Here is a 27,865-nt window from a genome sequence, read left to right on the forward strand (position 1 = left end):
GCCTGCATAGCAGGAATCCCCTGGTACCTTAAGCAACCACTTCAATTCCAGTAAACCTGCCGGATTCACACAGCACACAGACTACACAAAGATCATTCTTACCGCAAACCAAATCCATCAGGTTCAGGAGAGGTGTTTCATCTAAATCCTAGAAATAAACACAGAAAGTAAAACAAATGAGGAAATACAAAAGACTGGGAATCAAAGCAAATTGGTCTAATACATACAAACAAATACAAAGAGAAAGCAAATATAGGGAGATAAAGGAACAGGCCCCAAATGAAAGAATAGAAGAAATCTCCAGGAAAAGAGCTATACAAGAAACATACAAACTTCAGTGAATGAACCAGGAAGAAGCATAAATACTGAACATATTAATTACTAGCAAGAATATTGAAATAATAATTTTTTTTAAAAAAGCTCCCAACAAACAAAAGTTCAGGACCAGATGATTTCACAAGTAAATTCTACAGATCATTTAATTCTACCAAGCAATTAGTACCTATCCTAATCAACATATTCCAGAGGTATTGAAAAGGAAATAATATTCTCAAACTCATTCTGTGAAAGTGGTCAACAGTATCGTGATAGCAAAACCAGACAAAGACAATACAAAAAAAATCACAAGACAACAAATACCTCTGATAAAAATAGATGTGAATATTTTCAACAAAATATTAGCAAGATGAATTCAACAATATGCTAAAGGATTATACAACATGCTCAAGTGGAATGTATTCTAGCAATGCAAGATGGTTCCATATCCACACAAAAAAATCAATGTGGTAGATAACATCAACAAAAGATAAAACTCATATGATCATTTCAACAGATACAGTAAAAAGTGTATGACAAATCCAGCAACCATTCATGACAAAAACTCTCAACAAAGTGGTTACAGAGAGAACATACATCAATGTAATAAAGACCATATATGATCAATAAAAGCCATAGCTAATATTGTATTTAATGGTGAAAAGCTAAAAGCTTTTCTTCTACAATCAAAAACAACACATTGATGCCCACTATTGCTCAACCTCTATTCAATATAGTATTGGAAGTCCTAGCTACAGAAATCACAAACAAAATAGAAATAAATGGCATTTATATTGGAAATGAAGAAGTAAAGCTGTCACCATTCGCAGATGACATGATACTGTATATAAAGAACCCTAAGTATTCCACACAAAAAAACTACTAGAACTGATAAATAGATTAAGTAAAATAAAGGGATACAAAATAAATATCCAGATATCAGTCAACAAATAAAAAGTGTTTTCAAGAAGGTAGAGAAAAGGGAATTCCTGTGCATGGATCAAGTTTGTAAATTGGTGGAGCCACTATAGAAAACAGTGTGGAGGTTCCTCAAAAAATTAAAAATAGAATAGTACACAACCCAGCAATTACACTTATGTTATTAGAAGTAAACAAAAACACTAATTTGAAAAGATATATACACCCCCATGTTCATTACAGAATTAACTACAATAGCCAAGATATGGAAGCAACCTTGGAGTCCATCAATAGATTAATGGGTAAAATCCATGTGGTCTATACATACCATGCAAAATTATTCACCAATATTAAAGGATCACATCTTGCTAAATGCAACAGCATGGAAGGACCTAGGGGGTATTATGTTAAGTTAAATAAATCAGGCAGAAAAAGACAAATACTATATAATTTTACTTATATGTGTAACCTAAAAAAACAGAAACAGACTTATAGACTTACAGATACAAATTATATACTAATTTGGCCCAGTGCACAAATTCATGCACAATGAAAGGAGATTAATTAGAAGAAATGTTTTAATATTACTACTCACCATTTTTCTATATTAGAAGTGTCAATCAAATTCATGATCAACAATGACACATAGAACAGCAATCATGTGATTGGCACCAGCAAGAGTTTTAGATGCATTACCAATGCATGAGTCAACTTAGCTTATATAGGGAGAATAAAGTTTCTGTTTGACCTGCTATGTACTGTATCTAAACCTTTCCAGCTCAGTGAAGCACCCCAACTTCTCCTTCAGGTAATTGTCAGAAACACAGTAAATATCAACATGAAGCAGATTATTATTGTAGATAATGCAGGAAGGAAAAAAGGTAAAATATGTAACTGCAGCAGTGTTTGACTATATTCTGTGCAGTTAGAGAACTTGAAGTCATTTTCAAGTTCCACCATTTCTTACTTCTTTTCAATTGGGTCATGTTTCTAAGCTTTCTAAATCTATTTTTTCTGGCTAATGAAAAGAAAACAGGATTCCACAGAATCTCCTATCTACATACTCCTGAACTTCTGTGAGGATGAAATGAGATGAGGCACGTATGTAATGTTCCCACCTGGCTATAAATGTGCATTTGAAAAGAATGTATATTCTGTGGCTCTGGGGTAAAATGTTCTGATCTAGAGAGTTATTTAGAATATCTGTTTCTTTGCTGAGCTGATTTTTTTTTTTTTTTTTTTTTTTTTTTTTTTTGTCTAGAGAATTTATCTAGTGATGTCAGTGGTGTATTAAAGTCCCCTACTATGATGGTATTATTGTCAATCTCTCCCTTGATATTTTCCAGTAGGTTTTTATTTTAATGTATTTGGGTGCTCCTGCATTGAGTGCATATATATTTATCAGGATTATGTCCTCTTATTGTATCAGTCCCTTAAGTACTATGAAATGGCCTTCTGTATATTTTATTATGGCCTTCACTTTGAGGTCTATTTTGTCACATATAAGTATTGCTACCCCAGATTTTTTTTTCATTTACATTTGCCTGAAATATATTTTTTTATCCCTTCACTTTCAGTCTGTGTGAGTCCCTAATTCTGAAGTAGGTCTCTTGAAGATGGCATATATATGGGTCATTTTTTTTATCCATTCACTCACTCAATGTTTTTTATTTGGAGCATTTAGTCCATTTACATTTAAAGTTATTATTGAAAGGTGATTGTAGCCATTTTTATTTTTTGCGCCTGTGTTCTTTCTTACCTTTTTATTTCTTCTTTTTATACCAGTCCCTTTGGCATTTCATGCTTTGCTGGCTTGGTAGCGATAAATTCCCTTAGCCTTTTTTGTGTCAGTGAAACTCCTTATTTCCTCTCCAATTTTTGCTGAATAGAGTATTATATGATTCAGTCAATCCCTTGCTTTGCATCATTTTTTAAATTTCCTTCTATTCTTTTCTGGCCTCATGTGTTTCTGTTGGGAAGTCATTTGATAATTTAATGGGAGCTCCTTTATATGTAACTTTCTGTCTCTGTCTTACAGCCTTTACCCTTGTCCTAAACATTTGTCATCATAACTATGATGTGTCTCAGTGTGGGTCTTTTCAGGTTCATCTTGTTTGGGACTCACTGTGCTTGTGTGACTTTTTCCCCACATCAGGGAAGTTTTCTGGCATTATTTCTTCAAATAGGTTTTCTTACCTTTGTTCCTCTTCCTGTTGTTCTGGCATCCCTATTAATTGTATGTTGCTTCATTTCATGTTTTCCCACAGCTCCCTTAGGCTCTCCTCTTGTCTTTTAATATTTTTCTCAAATTGCAGTTCAGTTTGGGTGTGTTTTGTTTTCCTATCTACTAATTCACTAATTCAGTCCTCCGCTTCTCCTAGTCAACTGTTGAAACTTTCCACAGTGTTTTCTATCACTGCTAGGGCGACCCTGAGGAAAGGGGTGTGCCCAGCCTAGTGCCACAGGACCACTCATAAAATGCATTGCCAAAGGGATCTTGGATACCACCCTGCCTCAGGTGCTGGGCTGCACAGTGAACTGCATTCCAGAGGGCTCTGGGTCCTTTCAGGGAGTTGAATATCAGAGGAATTGTACAGGGACAGCCGCCACTCTGAAGCAGACAACTGATAGTCCAGATCAGTGGGAGAAGATACAACTCAGAGCAGAGATAATAAAGGTATGAAACTCAAGACAGACCCAGCCTCCAGGCTAACAATTTCCAGACTATTGTCCTGATAGGGTCTTCAACCTATCAAAGCCCAAGCAGGTTGCCCAGGGCCAGAAAGAGACAGCAAAAATGAGGAGACATAGAAACAACCCCTCAAGGAAAGGAAAGGAGGAATCAACAGTAGAGCAGCTAAGCGAAACAGAGGCATGCAAGATGTCAGAAAAAGAATTCAGAGTAAGGGCCATACAATTCATAACCAGGATGGATAAGAAAATCAAAAACTTATGTAAGAATCAAGAGGAAATACAAAATTATATAGCTACAATGAAAAACATGATGGAAGGTTTCAACAATAGCCTAGAAGAAGCAGAGGACTGGGTTAGTGAGTTAGAAGATAAGGTGCAGAAACACACCCAATGTGAACAGCAATTGGAGAAAAAAACTAAGAAAGCAGGAGGAGAGCCTAAGGGAGCTTTCAGACAACATAACATGCATATAATAGGGATGTCAGTAGGACAAAAAGAGGAACAATGACTAGAAATCCTATTTGAAGAACTAATGCCAGAAAACTTCCCTAATTTGGGGGGGGAAAAAAACACACAAAAAAAAAACACATAAATACAGAGAGTCCCAAACAATTTGAACCAAAAATATCCACACCAAGACACATCATAATTACAATGGCAACATTAACAACCAAGAGCAAATCTTAAAAGGCTGAAAGAGAGAGACAGAGAGTTACCTACAAAGAATCTCCCATCACATTATCAAATGATTTCTCAACAGAACCACATCAGGTAAAAAGATAATGGAAGGAAGTATACAAAGTGATTCGAAGCAAGGGACTGAATCCAAGAATACCCTATTAAGCAAGACAATCATTAAAAATTTAAGGGGAAATCAAGAGCTTCATAGACAAAAAAAAAAAAAAAAAAAAGGCTAAGGGAGTCTATGACTACCAGGCTAGCAATTCAAGAAATGCTAAAGGGACTGTTGTTAAAAGGAGAAAGGAAAGAAGGAACACAGGCATAAAGTGTAGAAATGGCCACAAACAATTACCTATCAATAATAACTTTTTAAACATAAATGGACTAAATACTCCAATAAAAAGACATCGGGTGACTGAATGGATGAGAAAATATGACCCATATATATGCTGTCTACAAGGGACCCACCTGAGAACAAGGGACTCACACAGACATAACATGAAGGGATGGAAAAATATCTTCCAGGCAAATGGTGAAGAAAAAAAGTGGGGTAGCAATACTGATATCTGACAAAATAGACCTCAAAGTAAAGGCCATAAAAAGAGATAAAGAAGGCTACTTCATAGTACTAAAGGGATTTATACAACAGTAAACATACATGCACCCAATGCAGAAGCACCCAAATGCATAAAAAATCTTCTGGAAGGTATCAAGGGAGAGATCTACAGCAACACAATCATAGTATGCAAATTTAATACCTCATTGCCATCACTGGATAAATCATCTAGACAAAAAATCAGCAAGAAAACAACAATTCTAAATGACTCACTAGATCAGATGGACTTAATCAACATCTTAAGAGCATTTAATCTCAAAGTTATAAAATGTACACTCTTTTCAAGTGCACATTGACCATTTTCAAAGACAGACAATATACTGGGACACAGGCAAAGTCTCTTAAAATTCAAGAAGATTGAAATTACATCAAGCATCTTCAAAAATCACAATGGCATAATAGCAATCAACTACAATAGAAAGCAATAAAAAAAATTCAACCACTTGAAGGCTAAATGGCACGTTATGTATATATATAAAGAATCATGGTTGTAACATCCAAAATGACCAAAGGCTCAACTGAAAGCCAGGCTGTATGCACACAAGGCAAGTGGGTTTACTAGCTGATCTCTCAGAGAGAGAGGCAGGGCTTATCAGTAGCAGCAGCTGTTGGCGAGGCCTTGCCAGCAGCTGCTGCTGCTACTGATAAGCCTCTCTTCCCCAGAGGTCAGCATTTCAGCCCAATTGCCAGCAGCCTGGGGTAGCTGCTGATCAGCCCTGCCTCTATTATCAGGTCTGGAGATGCTGACTGACATAGAAACCGACCAATTAGAACCAAATCTGGTGAATTGTGAGGAGCCAACTGCTGCCTAGGAGTCAGGTATTTGGGGACTGACTGGAAAAAGAATAGACGAATCAGAAACTACTCTGGGTGAATTACAAAGGCAGAATCTAAGGTGGGGCCTTAGGAGGGGTTTTAAGAGTTATAGCTGTTTGGTTTAAGGTATAAGAAAGCGGTTCAATTTTTTAATGACCAGTTTGGCAGTATAGAGCATATGGCTGGCTATCAGTCCAGATATAGGGGTTATATATTTTTGACTGCCAAGAGCATCTCCTCTTGCTGAAAAAGGCTTCCCCAGCCATGTAAACAATTATATCCTATATAATCTACCTAAACTAATAAAAGGGATATATGCTAATTAGACTGGATTGACAGGCCAACTTCCAGACATCCGATTTCTTTCTGGTCAAAACCATGGTGGTGGGGGCTGAAGCAGAGGCAGTTAGGGGCAATCAGTCAGACAGGGGAGGGCATTTGGGGATGAAATCAGGTTGGCAGAGGAGGGCAGCTGGGGGCAATATCAGTCTGGCAAAGGAAGGCTGTTGAGTGTGACCAGGCCAACATGGGAGAGCAGTTGGGGTCAAGATCAGGCCTGCAGTGAAGGGCAGTTGGGGTGGTATCAGGCCAGCAGAGGAAGGAATTTGGGGATGAGTTCAGGCTGGCAGGGGATTGCAATTAGGGGCAATCAGGCAGGCAGGCAGATATTGGGCAGGTAGGGGGGCAAGATAGGGGCAATCAGGATGGCAGTAGGCAAGGTAGGGGCAATCAGGCCAGCAGGCAGAGGGGTTAAGGGTGATCAGGTATACAGGCAGGTGAATGGTTAGGAGCCAGTCATACCAGATTGCGAAATGAAAATCCAATTGCCGGTTTAGGCCTAATTTATGTGGGATCAGGCCTAAACTGGCTGTCAGACATCCCCTGAGGGGTCCCAGATTGGGTAGGTACAGGCCAGGCTGAAGAACCCCTCCTCCCCCCCCTCCCCTGCGTGCATGAATTTCATGCACCAGGCTTATAGTTAAACAATGATAGGGTAACCAAAGAGATCAAAGAAGAAATAAACATCCCGGAAACAAATAACAATGAAAGAACAACAACCCAAATTATAGGATAAAATAAAAGCAGTCCTGAAAGGGAAATTCACAGCATTGAAGGCCTACCTCAAAAAAAAATAAAAAGAAGAGCCGAAACCGGTTTGGCTCAGTGGATAGAGCGTCAGCCTGGACGCAAGGGTCCCGGGTTCGATTCCGGTCAAGGGCATGTACCTTGGTTGCGGCACATCCCCAGTAGGGGATGTGCAAGAGGCAGCTGGACGATGATTCTCTCTCATTGATGTGTCTAACTCTCTACCCTTCTCTCTTCCTCTCTGTAAAAAATTAACAAAGTAAAAAAAAGGAGAAACGTAATAAATTATCTAACTCTACAACTTAAAGAATTAGAAAGACAGCACCCAAAAAAAGCTAGTGATTACAAGGAAGGAAATAACAAAAATCAGAACAGAAATAAATGACATAGAGACAAAAAAAAAATTCAAAAGAACAATGAAACCAACAGCTGGTTCTTTGAAAGAATTAACAAGATTGATGAACCTCGAGCCAAGCACATGAAGAAGCAAAGAGAGTAGACCTAAATAAGCAAAATCAGAAATGAAAGAGGCAAAATAACAAAACCACTGAAATACAAAGGATTGTAAAAGTTACCATGAACAACTCAATTCCAACAAAGTGGTCAACCTAGAAGAAAAGGACACATTCCTAGAAAAATACCACCTTTTAAATCCCAATCAGGAAGAATAAAAAATTCTGAATAGGATGATAACTATGGAGGAAATTGAAGCAGTGATCAAAAATCTTTCAGCAAACAAAAGGCCTGGCTTCACAGGGGAGTTTTACCAAACATTCAAAAGAGAACTAAAACCTATCCTCCTCAAACTATTCCAAATAATTCAAGAGGAAGGAACACTTCCAAGCTCCTTCTATGAAGCCAGCATTACTCTAATCCCAAAACCAGATAAAGACATATAAAGAAAAAGAACTACAGGCCAATATCCTTGATAAACATAGATACTAAAATCCTCAACAAAATCCTAGCAAATTGGTCCAGCATTACATTAGAAAGATCATACCCCATGACCAAATGGGATTTATTCCGGTGATGCAAGGATGGTACAAGATCTGCAAATCAATAAACGTGATATATCACATGCACTAATTGAGAGACAAAAATCACATAGTCATATCAATAGATGCAAAAAAAAAAAAAAAAGCATTTGACAAAATCCAACATCCTTTCTTGATAAAAACTCTCAGTAAAGTGGGAATAGAGGGTTCACACTTCAACATACTAAAAGCATTATATGACAAATCTACAGTCAACATCATACTCAAATAGGCAAAAACTAAAACCATTTTCCCTAAGAACGGGAACAAGACAAGATGTCCACTCTCACCACTTCTGATTCACATTTACTGCAAGTGCTGGCCATAGCAATCAGACAAAAAGAAATTAAAGGCATCCAAATTGGAAAACAAGAAATAAAACTATAATTATTTGTAGACATGATATTGTATATAGAAAACCTTAAAGAAGGCATCGAAAAAGTACTAGATTTAATAAATTAATTCAGCAATGTAGCAGGACACAAAATTAACACCCAGAAGTTTATGGATTTTTATACATCAATAATAAATTCATAGAAAGGGAAATATTACCATTGCAACAACAAAAAATAAGTTACCTGGGAATAAACTCAACTAAGGAGGTAAAAGACGTGTACTCAGAAAACAACAGCACATTGAAAAAAGAAATAGAGAAAAACATAAACAAATGGAAGAATATATTGTGTTCATAGATTGGTAGAATCAGCATCATTAAAATATCCATACTACCCAAAGCAATCTATAGATTTAATGCAATCCCTAACAAAATATCAAGTTTTTTTCACAGACAAAGAACAAATCTCCAAAAACTCATATGGAGAAAAAAAAGACCCCGAATAGCCATTGCAATCCTGAGAAAAAAGAACAAAGTTGGAGGGATCACAATACCAGACATCAAGCTATATTACAAAGCCACCGTTCTCAAAACTTCCTTGTACTGGCACAAAAACAGATATACCAATGGAACAAAATAGAAAACTCAGAAATCAACCCAAGTCATTATACTCAATTAGTATTGGACAAAGGAAGCAAGAGCATATTATACAGGGTGTTGGGAAAACTGGACATATACATGAAAAAGAAAAAAAAAAGAAAGAAAACTAGACCACTAACTTACACCATACACAAAAATAAACTCAAAATGAATTAAGGACTTAAACATAGCCATAAATACCTTAGAAGAATCCATAGGCAGCAAAATATCAGACATTTATCCTAGCAATATATTTACTGATACAGCTCCTAGGGCAATGGAAACTAAGAATAAAGTAAATAAATGGGACTACATCAAAATAAAAAGCTTCTGTACAGCAGAAGAAACCACCAACAAAACAAGAAATAAGAAAGCTCATCAGAGAACGTATTTGCCAATGTTATATCCGACAAGAGCCTCTCCAAAGTTCATAGGGAACTCATACATCTTAACAAAAGGAAGATAAACAATCCAATCATAAAATGGGAAAAGGACTTAAATAGACAACTTTTGAAAGTGGACATACAGGAGTCCAAGAGACATATGAAAACATGCTCAAAGTCACTAATCATCTAAAAGATGCAAATCAAAGTGACAATGAGATACCATGTCACATCTCTCAGAATGGCTATCATCAACAAATCAACAAATGACAAGTGCTGGTGAGGATGCGGAGAAAAGGAACCTTTGTGCACAGATGGTGGGGATGCAGACTGGTGCAGCCACTGTGGAGAACAGTATGGAGTTTCCTCAGAAAACTAAAAATAGAACTTCCATTTGACCCAGTAATCCCACTTCTACAAATATATCCCAAGAAATCAGAAACACCAATTAGAAAGGACATATGCACCCCTATGTTCATAGCAGCACAATTTACAATAGAGAAGATTTGGAAATAGCCTAAATCCCATCAGCAGATGAGTGGATTAAAAAAACAGTGGTATATTTACACAATGGAATACTAGCTGCTGTAAAAAAAAAAAAAGAGAGAGAAAGAAAGAAAGAAAGAACTCTTAACATTTGCAACATCATGGATGGAACTGGACAGCATTATACTAAGCAAAATAAGCCAGTCAGAGAAAGATAAATATCACATGATCTCATTCATTTGTAGAATATAATAAACAACATAAACTGAAGAACAAATATAGTTCCAGAGACAAGGAAGCATCAAAAAGACCATCAAACTTTACAGGGAAGGCAATAGGGATGGGTATAAGAGATCAACCAAAGGACTTGTATGTATGCATATAAGCATAACCAATGGATGCAAGACACTAGGGGAGTGAGGGCTTATGAGAGGAAGGGTACGGATGGCCAGGGAGAGGTCAATGGAAAAAAAGAGACATCTGTAATACTTTAAACAATAAAAAAATTTAAAAAAGATTATAGGGGAAATAACATAAGTTATAAAGCATTAATCTTTATATATACTTATATATAAAGATTATTATATAAAGATTGTTAAATAAAGATTATATATATATATATATATATATATATATATATATATATATATATATATATATGAGAAGTGGTTTGAATCAAGAACAAAGTCTCAAAAATAAATTTGCTAAAAATTAACCAGGAATTGCAGGTCATAGAAAACAAGCTCTCAGTTGAGGTATTCAAGGTAATGGAGAGGAAAAACCAGGCATGAAATGGCAAATAGTCAAGTTGAAAGCTGGTTGGTGAGTAAAGTGGGAGGGTGAGTAGGTCTGTCCAGAATAAGATTAAACAAGTGATCCAAAGACCAAAGTTTCTAAGATAATAATGCTAATAATTAATCAAAAGTGATAGTTCATAAAAATAAGCTCTTAGAAGAGATGTCATAGCAAAGGGCACTCAAAGTAAGGTGAAGAAAACTAGGCATCAACTGTCAAACAAAGTAGAAAGCTGCAGAGCAAGTAAAAATTGGAGGGTGGGAAGGTATGTGGAAAATGAATAACTAAGCAAGTAATACAAGAACAAACTTACTAGTGGATCTGCTAAAATTAATCAGTAATCATAGGTCATAGAAAACAAGGTCTTAGAATCTAAGACTTAGATGAAATACCACAGTAAGCACATACACTGTAATGTGGGAAAATGGGGGCATTAAATGGCAAAGGAGTAGGTGGTAGGTCTGTGGGAATACAAAATTAAACAAATAATCCAAAGTAAAAAAAAAAATAAGCTTAGAAAACATTCTAGGTAAATAATGCTGCCAATAGACTGTTACAACAGTTTTCCATCCTGACTTTCTACAAGTTACCCAACACAGAAGAGCTCATTTATTCTAAGGGCAAACTGACAAAGAAGATCCCTTGATGTAGTTACATTTAAGAGACAATTTTCAGCTTTTTGCTAGTAAGCCTCCCTTACCCCCTTTCCCACATGTTTGGCAGTATTTATATTTACTTTTTCAAATATTGATAATTTTTTTGGAGACCAAATACACAAATTTAGGTATGAAAAAGCCCTCGATGGACTTTTGGAATCATGGAATAGTTCTTCGGGCTCCCTTTCTTTCCAGGAAGTTATCAAGCTGCCTTCTGTCCTGTCTCTATGTCTAAAATCAATAAAGACACATTTAAAAATAAAAATTAAATAAATGGATAAATAAATAAATAAATAAATAAATAAATAAATAAATATTAACCCAGTACCTAGGATTCCTTAGGATTTCATCCTACTCAGAAGTGCACATTTCACCCCTCCATGCCTCTCTCTCACTCTCTCTAAAAAGCAATAGAAAAAATTCCTTGAGTAAGGATTAATAAAAAAATTAAAATAAGGTGCAAAACTGACATTCTCTGGCACATTTTCTCAATCCATTCAGATTTTGTACAAACATCATATACTCAAAGCTGAAAATTTGAAAACCATTCCTCTTGTTAGGAACAAGACAAGAATGCCCACATACACATTTTCTTTTTTTTTTAATTGTCCATTTATGTTATCATATAATTGATTTATTATTGTTATTTTGAAAGATGAAATATAGAAAATAGTTATCCATGGTTCCATCACTCATAAATAACTAATACTTACATTTTAATGTGTTCTTTTCATATCTTTTCTCTGTATCTTGAGTATGTAATTTTCTCTTCCCCTACTTATAAAATAATATTCTATAAACTCTTCTTAAACATAATGTTTAAATGCTGAGTAATATAGCATAATATAGATACCATACTTTATAATTTATTTAACCAACATCTACTCTTATAAATAATACTAAGATGATCATTTTTGACATACTACCCTGATTCCCCGAAAATAAGACAGTGTCATATTAATTTTTTCTCCCAAAGTTGGGCTAGGTCTTATTTTCAGTGGGTGTCTTATCTTTCCATGGGCTAGGTCTTATTTTAAAAGGATGTCTTATTTTTGGAGAAACATGGTAGTAAATCTGTGAGTACCACATATTTTCTTGATTTACTTTTTAAACAGAATCATTGACTCAAATGGCACAAGCATAATTAAGTTTTATAATACAGGGTGGGCAAAAGTAGGTTTACAGTTGTATGCAACAGAACTTATTTTATATATTTTATATTATTAATTATTGTATTACTTCTCATATGAACAACAGTCACCTAATTTTGCGCCACTCTGTATATACCACAAAAATATATGAAAATGGTCAAGAATAATGAAAATCAAAGACATACAAAAGATAATATTTAAACCCATAATATTGGCAAAGATTTAAAAGACTGACAATGCCCAAAGTTAATGAAGATGAGGGGGTATGTGTTCTTTTATAGCTATGTTAATAAGAGATCAAATGGGTTACTTTTTCTTTATTGTATTATCATCCCACATCTTCCACTTTAGAAACCATCATCTGGTTCTCTATATCTATGGATCTGTTTCTGTTTTGTCTGTTCATTTGTTTTGTTTGTTTTTTCGATTATACATATAAGTGAAATCATACAGAATTTATTTTTTCTACACAACTTTTCTGCACAATACTAAGCAATAATACCCTCTATATCCATTCATTTTGTTAATACAAATAGCAATCTTTCATTGTTTTGTTAGCAATATAAATTTTTAATTTATCTTTATTGTGGAGAGTATTATGAATGTCCTTTTTCCCCATTGGTCTCTCCACTCTGCTCCTTCCCACTCCCCAGGCCTAATTGCACTATTGACTGTCCATGGGTTATGCATATCTATACAAATAAAAGCCGAGGTGGCCCTTGCATGATGCCCTCATGTGATCACATGATGGCCACCCTCACAAGATGGTCACCATAAGATGACCACCACAAGTGGCCAGCAGTGGAGGGCAGTTGTGGACAATAGGGCTGGCAGGAGAGGACAGTTGGAGGCCATCATGCCTGCAGGGGAGGGCAGTTGGGGGGACTAGGCCAACAGCGGAGGGCACTTTGAGGCAACCAGACTGCAGGAGATGGCAATTGGGAGGGACCAGGACAGCAGAAAGGACACATGGGGCAATCAGACTGGCAGGGGAGCAGCTAGGTGTCAATAAGGCCAGCAGGGGAGTGGTTACGGGGCAATTAGGCTGGCAGGCAGAAGTGGTTAGGGACAATCAGACATGCAAGTAGATGAGTAGTTAGGAGCCAGCAGTCCCGGATTGTGAGAGGGGTGCCAGATTGCAGAGGATACAGGCCTGGCTGAGGGACACAAACCTCCTGTGCACAAATTTTGTGCACCAGACCTCTATTCTATATAGTAAAAGCCCAGTGGATGAAGCAGGGGAACAACCAGAGCAACTATAGCCCCTTACCACATCAGGCCCCACCCTCCAGCAGAGACACCCACCCTCATTGGGCAAGTGGCCAGCCTGCAAATTATTCACAGCCCCTTGCCCTGGCCAGCCTGCCCTCCCTCCAGTGGGCCCCATCACAATCTGGGGCCTCCATGTGGGAAGTCTGGCTGGCCCCACTTGTGTACTAGGCCTCTATCCTATATAATCCTATATAATAAAAGGATAATATACAAATTTACCCTAATGGCTGAGTGACCGGAATGACGGCTTGAACAATCACTACGACGTGCACTAACCACCCCTCAATTCCTTTTCCTGGCTGGCAGGCTCTGACTACCTTGTGACAAATGGGGAATCACAGGGGGGTGGTGGGGGACATAGATGACTCCAGGTCAAGGCCCCTGTCCCACCAATCACCCCACACACAGAGGGCAAACCACTGTGGGGGCGGGGCCAGTGAAAATGTGGGAATGGCTTATCTTTCAGTTCCTCCCACGCCAGTAGCCTCCAATCACTGATGGTGACTGGGGAAACGGGGTTGGTGGTGGCAGGGGGTGGGGCTGGCTGCAGGCAGCTGGGAAAGATGGCACTGAGTGCAGGCCAGGCCTAGGGACCATACCCACACATGAATTTCATGAACCAGGCCTCTAGTCTAAATATAAAAAACCTTAATATTCAAATAGACCGAAGAGTGGAACAATTGAAAGACCAGAACATGCGGGTGTCAGCAGCGGGCAGCAGAGCCTGAAACATGATGGGTGTCACTCACAGCAGGACGGTGGAGCAGCAGGACATCAGACCACAGTGGGGAACTGGTAGCTACAGGGTGAGTCTCTGGTAGTTATTAAAATTCCTTGCTCACACACGCCTTGATCCCACCCTATGTCTGTACCTGTTGCCAATGCCAGCCCCGCTCGCACCCACTGCCAGCACTGGAGCCACCACTTACACCTGATGCCAACGCCCAGTATCAGCCCCATTGGATGAGAGCAGCAGCTGCCAGCTTAGATCACCCCTCAGAGATTTACGACCTCCCCCTGCTCCAAAGGGGTGATCATGGCTGGCAGCTGCTTCTCACACTGGCAGCCAGCACCTGAGCCACTGCTTGCACCTGCTGTCTGCACCTGGCACCGGTCCCAATTTTTCGGCGCCATTAGCAGGTGCAAGCAGCAGCTGCCAGCCCCAAACACCCCTGAGGGCTTCTCTACTTCTTCCTGCCCCTGAAGGATAATCAGAGCATCATCTACTGCTCATACCCACTGCTTGTGCCAGCCCCAATGGCTCTGCACCATCAGTGGATGCCAGCGGGCCATCAGCGAGTGGGAATGGCAGCAGCAGGAGCAGGGCTGCCAGCAGAGAGGGGACCAGGAGGGCAAACGGGGGAGTGTAGGATGGGCCAAGTCCCCTCCTCCGCTCGGTGCCCACTGCAGCATCACACTCCACAGTTCTTTTCAAGGTGCACGAATTCATTCACTGGGCCCCTAATATGCATATAATTTCCTTTAAGAGAAAATTCCTGAATCTCAAGCAGCCTCCATATCACTCAACCACAAACCCTATTGCTTTTGCAGCCTCAGGTTATGGGGACTTCTCTTCCCAGCTCACGAATCCTGGGCTTGGGGTCTGGTGTGGATCTGGGACCTCTTGTTATTCATGGGATGTCTCTACAGCCGAGATTTCCCTACTGTAGGAAAAAACGCCACAGGAGGATGTTGGACCAACCTGTATGTGCCTCTGCTCCTCCTACCAGTCTCAATGTACTCTCTTCTTTACTTCTCTAGCTGTAGAACTTCCATTCAGCCAGCTTTCATGCTGTTCTGAATGGTTGTTCTATATTTTAGGTATCATTTTGATAAGGTTGGGGGAGGTGGTGAGTACAGGTGTTTACCTATGCCACCATCTTGATTCTAATCCTCTATTATAAGGTACTTTTAATTTCTTGTGTGATTTGTTCTTGATCCATTAGTTGTTTAGTACCATGTTGTTTAGTCTCCACATATTTGTTTTCATTCCAGTTTTCTTCCTGGAGCCGATGTCTAGTTTTGTACCACTGTGGTCAGGAAAGGTGCTTGATATAATCTCAATCTTCCGAAGTTTTTTGAGGCTGTTTTGTGGCCTAATAAGTGATCTATCCTAGAGAATGTTTTAGGTGCACTTGAAAAAAAAAATGTGTATTATACAGTTTGGGGATAAAATGTTCCATAAATACTATTAAGCCAATATCATCTGATGTGACATTTTAAACCATTCGTTGCTTTTAATTTTCTGTCTCAATCATCTATCCTTTAATGTGAGTGTGGTATTAAAATCCTCTACTATTGTTGTATTACTTTGGATTTCTCACTTTATGTCTATTAATAATTGCTTTATATATCCCGGTCCTTCCATGTTAGGCGTGCAGATATTTACAAATGTTACATTCTGTTCTTAAATTGACCTCTTTATAATTATGTAATGTCTTTTGCCTTTCTTTTACATTTTTTTTGTTTGTTTTAAAGTCTACTTTTTCTCATATAAGCATCACTACCTCAGCTTCGTTTTCATTTCTATTTGCATGGAATATCTTTTTCCATCCCTTCATTTTCTGTCTATATGTGTTTTTGAAGTGCTTCTTATAAGCAGCATATAGGCAGGACATACTTTTTAACCTTTTCAGAAACCCTGTGTTTTTTTAATCTACATATGAGGATATGTTTATTGATTTTAGAGGGATAGGAAAGGGGAGATAAAGAGGGAGAGGGAGACATATTGATGTGTGAGAGAAACATAGATCATCTGTTGCCTCCCATACAGGCCCCAACTAGGGATCAAACATGCAACCTTTTCATGCACAGGACAACACTCTAATCAACTGACCCACCTGGCCAGGGTCACCTTATATCTTTCTAATGGAGCATTAAATCCATTTAAATTACAGTAATTATTGATAAGTATTTACTTATAACCATTTAGTTAATAGTTTTGTGGTGTTCTTATATTTCTCCTCTGATCACTTCTTCTCTTGATCTCTTCCCTAGTGGTTTGCTGCTTTTCTTTAGATTTTGGTGTGTATTCCTTCTTCTTAGATCTTTACATATCTTTTTTATGGTTTTACTTTGTGGTCATCATAAGGTTTACATATATCATTCTGTATCTATAGCAGTCTATTTTAAGCTAATATACATTTAAGTTCAAATATATTGCATAAGAATTAAATTTTCACTACCTCCTATATGTTTAATATTATTTAGATCTTTTCATGTTGTGTATCCCCTAATTATTTATTGTATTTTGAGTTGAGTTACAAACTTTTTTTTCCTCTTCACCTTTGTAGTAGCTTTTTAAATGTCTAATATGGTGGCTTTATTAATATTTGACTTTACCTGTGGAGTTATTATTCCTTTCTCATATTTTCTTATTTCTAGTTATGGCCTTTCCTTTTCTACTTAAAGGAGACCCTTTAAGTGGAAATACAACAGAACATTTGCAAATACAATGTTATTGGTAGTGCTTATAATCATAAAACAGATAATAAAGCCACTTACTTACAAATAAGGTCATCTATTTTACTTTTTGCACTTCCATCCAAATTGTCATCATATGTATTGGGTCGGCAGCTAAGTAATTGCGGGTTTCACACATATATGGCTTCAGTTGAATTTTTAGGTTTGCAGACATAGTACAAATGTAAAACACATTTTGTTATTGATATTTGGCTATTCAGCTGTTAATCAGTAAAAAAAAGTTTTTTGATCTGTTTTGTAGTTTTCGTTTGGCGTTCGTTGAAAAATGGAAAATCAAAAGGAACATTTTCGTCATATTTTGCTTTTTTATTTCCACAAAGGGAAAACGCATCGCAAGCTCATAAAAAGTTATGTGCTGTTTATGGTGACGAAGCCTTAAAAGAATGGCAGTGTCAAAATTGGTTTGCCAAATTTCGTTCTGGTGATTTTTCACTCAAAGATGAAAAACGCTCTGGTCGTCCAGTTGAAGTTGATGACGCCCTAATCAAAGCAATAATCAATTCAGACTGTCACAGTACAACACGTGAGATTGCAGAGAAGCTTCATGTATCACATACATGCATTGAAAATCACTTAAAACAACTTGGCTATGTTCAAAAACTCGATACATGGGTTCCTCACGAACTGAAAGAATCACAGTTAACGCAACGCATTAGCAGCTGCGATTTGCTAAAGAAACGTAATGAAAATGATCCATTTTTAAAACGACTGATAACTGGCGATGAAAAATGGGTTGTTTACAACAATATCAAGCGGAAAAGATCGTGGAGCAGGCCAGGTGAACCAACTCAAACAACATCAAAAGCTGATATTCATCAAAAGAAGGTTTTGTTATCAGTTTGGTGGGATTACAAAGGAATTGTCTACTTTGAACTCTTACCACCCAACCGAACGATCAATTCTGATGTCTACATTGAACAACTAACGAAATTAAACAATGCAGTTGAAGAAAAGCGGCCCGAATTGACAAATCGAAAAGGTGTTGTATTCCATCATGACAATGCAAGGCCACACACATCTTTGGTCACTCGGCAAAAATTAATGGAGCTTGGTTGGGATGTTCTGCCACATCCACCATATAGTCCTGACCTTGCACCATCTGATTACTTTTTGTTTCGATCTTTACAAAACTCCTTGAATGGTAAAAATTTCAATAATGATGATGATGACAAATCGTACCTGATTCAGTTTTTTGCTAATAAAAACCAGAAGTTTTTTGAACGTGGGATTATGATGCTGCCTGAAAGATGGCAAAAGGTCATTGATCAAAATGGGCAATACATTACAGAATAAAGTTATTTAGTTCCATGAAAAAATTGTCTTTGATTTTCTTTTAAAAATCCGCAATTACTTGGTTGCCGACCCAATATTTACTTTGGGTGTGTGGGTTATATTTTAACTTTCTGATTGATATCCCTTTAGACATAAGTATGAGCCAAAGGAAAGGGATCAGACATTTGAAAAGAAGCCTGTGTGCCTCCAGGATGCCTAGGAAGTGGACTGCAGTTCTGCTGCTGCTCCAGCTGAGTTGCCACTTCAGCCCTGGGGGCTGTGGGAAGGTGCTGGTGTGGCCCACAGAATACAGCCATTGGATCAACATGAAGACAATCCTGGATGAACTTGTGCAGAGAGGTCATGAAGTGACTGTTCTGACATCCTCAGCTTCAATTCTTGTTGATCCCAATAAACCATCTGCTATTCAATTTGAGATTTTTCCTACGTCTTTAACAAAAGATGATTTTGAGGATCTTTTCACGCGACTGATCTCTAAATGGTCATATATGCCAAAAGATACATTTTTTACTTATTTTTCACATACACAAGATATCTTGTGGGATTTTTTTGATTGTATTCAAACGCTCTGTAAAGAAGCAGTTTTGAACAAGAAACTTATGACCAAACTACAGAAATCAAGGTTTGATGTCGTTCTTGCAGATGCCGTTGGACCCTGTGGTGAGCTGCTGGCTGAGCTACTTAAAATACCTTTTGTGTACAGCCTCCGCTTCTCTCCTGGCTATAACATTGAAAAGTTCAGTGGAGGACTTCCACTCCCTCCATCCTACGTACCTGTTGTCTTGTCAGAATTAAGTGATCAAATGACATTCATGGAGCGAGTAAAAAATATGATTTACCTACTTTATTTTGACTTCTGGTTCCAAACATATAATCTGAAGAAGTGGGATCAGTTTTATAGTGATGTTCTAGGTAAGTCATGTTTTAATTGATAGCTTGAAACCCTAACTTTGCTAGTGCCATCGGAGGGGAGTTTGTACAATTATAAAGTCAGAGGAAATACCTTTTATAAGTAAAATGACTAAATAATAATAATGTAAAGATCTTTGAATCTCACAATTATTATAGTAATGTTTACGTTATAAGGCCATTTTTAACCCTGTGATCCATTATTAATACAGGAGATTTCAGGAAGTCAAAAACCACAAAATATAGCACTGAGGAGTTCTAGAAGCCATTATGCCAATTCTTTGTCTATTTATTTGTAATATAATTTATTTTTTTCTGAGTAAAGTGTTTTGTTCACTCTTGAATGTCAAAATATTGCCCATCCTACACTTATTGTTAGAGAACTTTTAAGTTCACAGCAATATTGAGTAAGATTTCCCATATAACCCTTGCCTGCAAACAAATATAGACTCCCTCATTTTCAACATATAACACCTAAGGAATACATGTCTTATAATTGTTGAACCTACATTGGCACATCATTATCATCCAAAGACCACAGTTCATGTTGGAGTTAACTCCATATGGTGTTACATATTCCATGGGTTTTAACAAATTTATAATGACACGTATTTTACAGAGTAGTTTCACTACCCTAAAAATTCTCTGCTATACTTATTTCCAAAATACCTACTTTACTATAATTTTTCAGCTTTCTAAAAAGGCATTAAAATTTGACTAAATATCTTGATCAAAGCAAAAAAGCACATTGAGAAGTTACTTTCTTTATAGCACAGCAGCCCAGTGAGCTTTGAGATAATTGTTTCCACTTATTTCTCCTCAGTTTCTCTATTGTAAAATTAAAATTTTAAAATAAAGAATTTTGTCATGTTACCTAAGAAACTCTTTCACAATGGGGAGATATAATGGCTCCAAACATGACTCAAGAACCTACCATTCAAAATTTCTAATAACTACATATTCATTCACTCAGTGCTTACACTCTGTTTGAAAGTCGTGTTGAAGGGTAGACAATCAAGGTATTGGTATATATTTGTAAAAACTGTATCTTTTCATTACGGACAAAATGAGCCAAAATTAAAGGGAACACATCTATTTTCCTATCTTATGAAAACGCTCCAGCTGTTATTTGCAAATATTATTATTAAATACATATAAATATTATTAAGCTCCCAAAATGAATAAAATCCAATTATAGGTGTCAGGAACTAAGATATACTTAAAAAACATTACAGTTCTTAGAAAATCGAATATTCAGGGAATAGCTTGTTAAATTGTAGAAACTAAGCTGAGTATTTATAACGCAACATGTGTCCATTCCTTAATTGATTAGAAAGCTCAAATAAATGTGTACATTTGCATCTGTTACTTTTGTAGTTTTATTAAATATGTTTAATTCTATAGTGGCTTACATGTAATTGTTTATCATTGTGAATGTACTGATGTCACATTACAGATAAAAATATCTAGCACTTTGCCTTATTTATTTTATTATAAACATAAAACCTACAAATTTTACATATTTTATCACCTATATGAGTATGTATACATTTATACCATACACATAAATATTTATATTATCAAACCATAGACACTTTAAAGCATTTGGGCTACCTTATCCCCAGTACCTTTCAGAAAATGTCCTAGTATAGTACTTATATTAAAATGCTCTTATTTCCTCTGTTTGCTTCCCCTTCAGGAAGACCCACTACATTATATGAGACAATGGAGAAAGCTGAAATATGGCTCATTCGAACCTATTGGGATTTTGAATTTCCTCGCCCAGTCTTACCACATTTCGATTTTGTTGGAGGACTCCACTGCAAGCCTGCCAAACCCCTGCCTAAGGTAAACCTATTCCCCTTTGTTTTCTTTTGAGGATGTTCACTAGTATTCTGCCTTAGAAGGAAGACAATGCCTCAACAATATGAATTGAGTTCCACCAATATTGGCAGCAAAACCCAACATTTACTTACTGTCATTCCAGCATTTAAAAAATTCCCCATTTCAGATCTGGTTTGACATCCTAGAATAAAAAGTAATTGCATAGCCTAATAAAGCAGGTGTTTTCTGACATTCACCAATTCTGCACAAAATCTCAGGAAAGATCCCTGGGGGGAACATGGTTTTCAACATCACAGCTGACTGACAACATGAGCACAAAGAAACTGAACACTGCACAGCTAATAAGACCCAATATCCTGCATATTTAATATACCAATTTCATCTGAAAATTAACCATAGTACAAAATTGCAAAATGATTGTCAGCATGTAGGATATTCCTTATCAAGGAAAGCAAGGATCTAACATACTTTAAATTACTATAATATTTTAAGACATAATTACAAAACAAGCATTCTTTACTGAACTATTTTGCTATCTCCTAAGACATCCTATTTGTCTACCACTTGATTGACAGCAACATAAAACAGATCTCTTATTCAAGAGTTAGCCCAATTTCTATTTAGACTTAAAAATGTTTAGGTATGTGATAACTTTCACAAGGTAAAATTGGTAGAAATTCTATTCAATCTAACCCAATTGTTTTCTTTTTAGCTTTATTGACATGTTATTGACATATAACTTTATAAGATATTTATAGGGCACACTAGAGGCCCAATGCACAAAATAGGTGCAAGAGTAGGACTTCCTCCCCATGGCTGCTGGCACCAGCTTCCCTCTGGCACCTGGGACCCGGGCTTCCCTCACAGCCCCAGCTTTGTATGGAAGGATGTTGTGTCTAATTAGCACATTATGCTTTTATTATTATAGACTAGAGGCCCAGTGCTCAAAATTCTTTCATGGGGGGAGAGGGCGGTATCCTCAGCCAAGCCTTCACCCTCTCATAATCCGAGATCCCTGGGTGGATGGCCAACTGCCAGTTTAGCACCCTCTCACAATCTTGGACCCCCGGTTCCTAACTGCTCACCTAAATGACTGCCTGATCACCCCTAATCGCCTCTGCCTGCCAGTATGATCACTCCTCACTGTCCCCCCTGCCAGCCTGGTTGCCCCCATTGGCTTATTCACCCCTCACTGCCCTTCTCTGCCAGCCTAATTGCCCCTCATTGTCCCAACTGCTGGCCTGGTCACCCCCACCTGCCCCCTGTCAGCCTGGTTGCCACCAACTGCCCCCCTCTGCTGGACTGGTTGACCCCAACTGCCCACTTTCCAGCCTGGTCACCCCTTATGGTCCCCCTACTGGCCTGGTTGCTCCAACTGCCCCACCTGCTGGCTTGCTCACCCCCATTTGCCCCCTGTTGTCCTGGTTGATGCCAACTGCCTCCCTGCTGGCCTGGTTGCCCCCAACTGTCCCCCCTACTGCCCTGGATAACTTTCATTGCCCCCCCCCACTGCTGGCCTTGTCATCCCATGCAGTCTGCTGTTTGGTCATTTAGTTTCCCCTGCCTGCCGACCTGATCACCCCACACAACCTGCTATTAGTAACCAGATGAACATATAAGTCCTGGTCATCCCTCACTAGGCCCCCTGCCAGCCTTGTTGTCCCACACAGACCTGATGTTTAGTTGTTACTGTGAAGGAGTCCTGACTAAATTTCATATTACCCTGTTATTAGTATAGACTAACAGCCTGTGCACGAAATTTGTGTCCCTTCAGCCCAGCCTGCACCATCTCCAATCTGGGACTCCTTGAGGGATGTCTGACCACGGGGATTGGGCATAAACAGATGGTCGGACATCCTTCTCACAATCCAGGACGGCTGGTTCCCAAATGCCCCACCCTGCAGGCCTAGTCCCCCATAACTGCCATCCCCTGCTGACTTGGTCCCCCAAACTGCCCTCACCTGCAGGCCTCAGTCCCCCCCCAACTATACTCCCCTGCAGGCCTAGTCCCTTCCCCCCCCCCCCAATTGCCTTCCACTGCAGGCCTGGTCCCCCCAAACTTCCCTCCTCTGCAGGCCTGGTCCTGCCCAACTGCTCTACCCTGCAGGCTGGGTCCCCACTTCCCACCTGCCCTCCCTTGCTGGCCTGTTTTCCCTCAACTGCCCTCCTCTGCCAGCCTGGTCACCCCTAACTTCCCACAACTACCCTCCCCTGCTGGCAATCTTGTGGTATCCATCTTGTGTCCACATGGAGGCAACCATCTTTGACTATATGGGGGCTGCCATCTTGTGTCTTGGTGTGATGGTCAATTTGCATATTACTCTTTTATTAGATAGGATAGTGATATGAAATACATATACATTGTGAAGGTATTTTGCTCATGTAATTAACACATACATCACCTCATGTATTTATCTTCTTTTGTGTGTCTGTGAGAACATATAAGTCCTGCTCACCCCAGATTTCAATTATACAATACTGTGTTATCAATTCTAGACACCAGGTTATACATTCGATCCTCAGACCTTTCATCTCAGGGCTATAAGTTTATAATCATATACCAACATCTCCCTGTTTCCTCTACTCACAACCTCTGGCAACCACTTTTCTATTCTTTTTCTATATTTGCCTGTTTTTTTAGACTTTCTATATAAGTAATAGTATGTGCAATTTGTCTTTCTCTGTCTGGCTTATTTAGCTTAGCATACTGCCCTTATAGTCCATTTATATTTTATATTGTAACCAACAGCACAATTTCCTTCTTTCTCTTGCTTGAATAATATTCCACTGTGTGTGTGTGTGTGTGTGTGTGTGTGTGTGTGTGTGTTATATCTTATTCACCTTTTGAGGGACACCAAGGTTGTTTCCATATCTTGTCATTGTGAATAATGCTGCAATAAACACAGAAGAACTGGTACTTTTTCAATATACTGTTTTAATTTCCTTTAGCTATAGTTTACCCAAAATTGGGATTGCTGGATCATATGATAATTCAATTTTTAATTTTTTGAGGAAACTCCACACTCTTTTCTATAATGGTTGTAACAATTTACATTCCTACCAAAACTATACATGTCCCCTTTTCCCCATATCTTTGCCAAATTTATTATCTCCTGTCTTTTTTATGATAGGCATTCTACCAGGTGTTAGGTTGTATCTCACTGTGATTTTGATTTGCTTTTCCTTGATAATTAGTAACACTGAACCCCTTTCCATGTACCTGTAGTCCATTTGTATGTTTTTGGAAAATGCTTCTTCAGAGCTCTTCCTATTTTGAATCTGAAATATGTGAGCTCTCTACATATTTTGTATAATAACCCCTTATCAGATATATAATTTCCAAATATTTTATTCCATTCTATAAGTTGCATTTTCATTTTTTGATGCTTTTCTTTTTCAATTTCTTTACTGATTACGGTATTACATATGTGTCCTAATTCCATCATTAGCCCCCCCAACTCCTTCCCCCTCCACTCATGCCCTCACCCCCCTGGTGTCCATGTCCATTGGTTAGGCTTGTATGCATTCATACAAGTCCTTTGGTTGATCCCTCCCCCTTACTCCTACCCTCCCCTACCTTCCCTCTGGGTTTAATGGTCTGATAAATGTTTCTCTGTCTCTGGATCTGTCCCTGTTCATCAGTTTAATTTCTTCATTATAGTCCATAAATGAGTGAGATCATGTGATGTTTACCTTTTTCTAACCGGCTTATTTCACTTAGCATAATGCTCTCCAGTTCCATCCAAGCTATTGCAAATGGTAAGAACTCTTTCTTTTTTACTGCAGCATAGAATTCCATTGTGTAGATGTACCACAGTGGTACATGACACAGCACTGACTGCAGAAGGAGCTGCAAATCAGGCCTGAAGAGAGGCCTGGAGACAGAAGCAGGTTCTGATCCTCCATGGCAGCTGTTGATTAGACCTTACCTCTCTCTTTCAGACTCTGGCCAGCAGCCACAGCTCTCTTTCTATTGGGGCTCCTCTGGGGCTGCAGATCGGCCCAGTCTCTCTGATCAGGCCTGTTGATAGGCCCAGAGACACTGACTGGCATAGAAACTGACCAATCGAACCAAACCTGGGTGAAGTGTGAGGACCCAAAGGCTGCCTAAGAGGTGGAGCTTTTGATGGTGACTGGCACAGAAACCGACCAATAGAACCTAATCTGGGTGAACTGTGAAGTCAGAACCTAAGGTGGGGCTGAGAAGGGGCTTTAAGGGCAACAGCTGTTTGGTGTAAGGTATAAGAAAGCATTTACATTTTTTAATAACCCATTTGACAATATAGTGCCTATGGCTGGCTATCAGTTTAGATATAAGGATTATGTATTTTGGTTTGGAACATAACACATCCCTATTTCTTCATTTTCCTTGACCCCCTTTCGGTTGATTCCTGCACATTAAATAAAACAAACCCCTCTCCCAGTCTTAACAGAATGATCTCATGTGGGGGATGAACCTTATCCATCAGCCAGCTACAACTCTTGGTTGTAGCTCAAAAATCTTTGTGACTGTCCAATCTACCTTCTTTGTTCTTATGTAATTGAAGGTGTGTTGAAACTTGTCAGTATCACAATGAAAATAACTGCAGTCAGCACCTAGATCAAGCATGTCAAACTCATGGCCAGCTGGCCACATGCATAAAAGAGGCATGCAGGCTGCCAGGTGTGAGTTTGACATGCTATACCTAGATATAGGCTGATTAGAGGCTGGACCCTCAGGCAGGAATCCCTAGTTAGGGTCCTTCCAGGGAGAAATTGGGAGATGTTTTCCCTGCTCCTTTTGTACTGCTGTAGCCTCTGAAGGGGCTCTTCTACCATTAATAAATTTGGTTGCTACGGTCTGTGGGACTCATGAATACAAATCTCTTTGGCTATCAAAGCCGATAGATCTAGCTAATCCAATGGGTGGCAGGGGAAAAAGTGGACTGCCAGATGTCTATACAAGCTCCTTACAGGAAAACATTAGGGGTGAGCTCAAGGGAGAGGCCTTATGAGGTGCCTGCTGGCTTCTCCTCACTCCAGAGAGATGTGATAGGCACCTGTGATGTATTTTCATGTTTGTACAATATGTAGGTGTCACTCTGCTAGTTCCTAGAATTGTATCAGAGGAAACTGCTCTCTATGTAGCTGTAGGGACTTTAAATGTTGCTATAGGTCAAAGGAACCCTATATCTTAGCTAGATGCATCATGTGAATGGTAAGAATGTTTAGTGACCTTCACAGCATCATAATAAATTATAACTTTAAAGAATGGCCTAAACATTGTATAGTCTGCACGGACAAAGTCTGAAATGTTTTATGCTACGTTCTTTTATCTGTAAAAACACCATTTTGAAAAAATACTTTATGTCAATGACATTGGAACACTGAAAGTATTGTACAGTTTTATTTTGGAACGTTTTAGTTATTATTTTTAAAAAAATAAAAAACAAATAATAAATTTAAAACAGATGGGACCAAAAGAGGTATTAATATGCAGGGGTTTTTTTGTTTGTTTGTTTGTTTGTTTGTTTTTTATATTTTATTGATTTTGTACAGAGAGGAAGGGAGAGAGATAGAGAGTTAGAAACATCGATGAGAGAGAGTCATCGATCAGCTGCCCCTTGCACACCCCCTACTGGGGATATGCCCACAACCAAGATACATGCCCTTGACTGGAATCGAACCCAGGACCTTTCAGTCCCCAAGCCAACACTCTATCCATTTTGCCAAACTGGTCCCGGCAATATGCAGTTTTAATAAAAGATCCAGGAAACACTTGGATCATCTACATTTCATTCCTACTTAACAATGAGGAATAACGCCACTATTGAAAGTAATGAAATTATAAATACTGGCAAGGATTAAGGATCACATGTCAAAATTATTTTCAAACAAAACCTGCCTTCAACAGAGACTTAACTGGGTGAAATGAGATATTCAACAGGATTTCAGCCCTGCTGTACCTTCTCACTGTAATTAAGGTGTTCCATAGAGAACTTGGTAAAGTGATAATGGAGTTCCTCACAGCTAATCACTCTTAGCACTATCTAATGAGACATTAATTTTACAATATGATTTCAAGTGTCATATGTAAATAAGGCCATAAATATGGTCAAATTTGTAACTGTACATACATAATTCTATATTACATAGATGGCACTCTTAGGACTATTTCAAGGACATTCCAAACAATTATACCAGACTTGAGTATCAACTACCCTTAACTTCTAGCCATTCAAAAATGACTCAAAGGAGGTATTTAGGAAACTGTAATGAGGTATTACAGAAATGAGAGAAAGTTACATAGTGATTCAGTCATAATTCTTAGGGAAATAAAGCACTAATGACTCATCTAAAATACTCCTACAGAAAACCTGCCTTAAATGAAACAGAAGTGATTGTGCTATAGTAATAAAAATAAAAAGTGAATACAGAACTGCTATGTGACTTCCTTCCAAGAGTCCATATTAGTAATTA

General features: G+C 38.3%; 1 protein-coding gene across 4 annotated transcripts in view; it reads left to right on the forward strand.

The window, feature by feature from the left end:
• Positions 1-27,865, forward strand: part of LOC311625609 (UDP-glucuronosyltransferase 2B31-like) — a gene marked incomplete at its 5' end in the record, with an annotated part of 175,748 nt that overhangs the window by 39,283 nt on the left and 108,600 nt on the right. Inside the window, 3 exons of one of the 4 annotated variants that reach the window (XM_084890112.1) lie at positions 18,817-18,991; positions 19,295-19,564; positions 21,261-21,409. In XM_084890112.1, coding sequence (XP_084746238.1) covers positions 18,844-18,991; positions 19,295-19,564; positions 21,261-21,409 — 567 coding nt within the window. Of the gene's footprint in view, positions 19,565-21,260; positions 21,410-27,865 lie in introns of those variants that run through there. The other 3 variants (XM_084890105.1, XM_084890115.1, XM_084890107.1) reach the window with 3 other exon arrangements.

The sequence above is a fragment of the Pipistrellus hanaki genome, assembly GCF_964339955.1.
Source record: "Pipistrellus hanaki genome assembly, chromosome: 1".
Taxonomy (NCBI): Eukaryota; Metazoa; Chordata; class Mammalia; order Chiroptera; family Vespertilionidae; genus Pipistrellus; species Pipistrellus hanaki.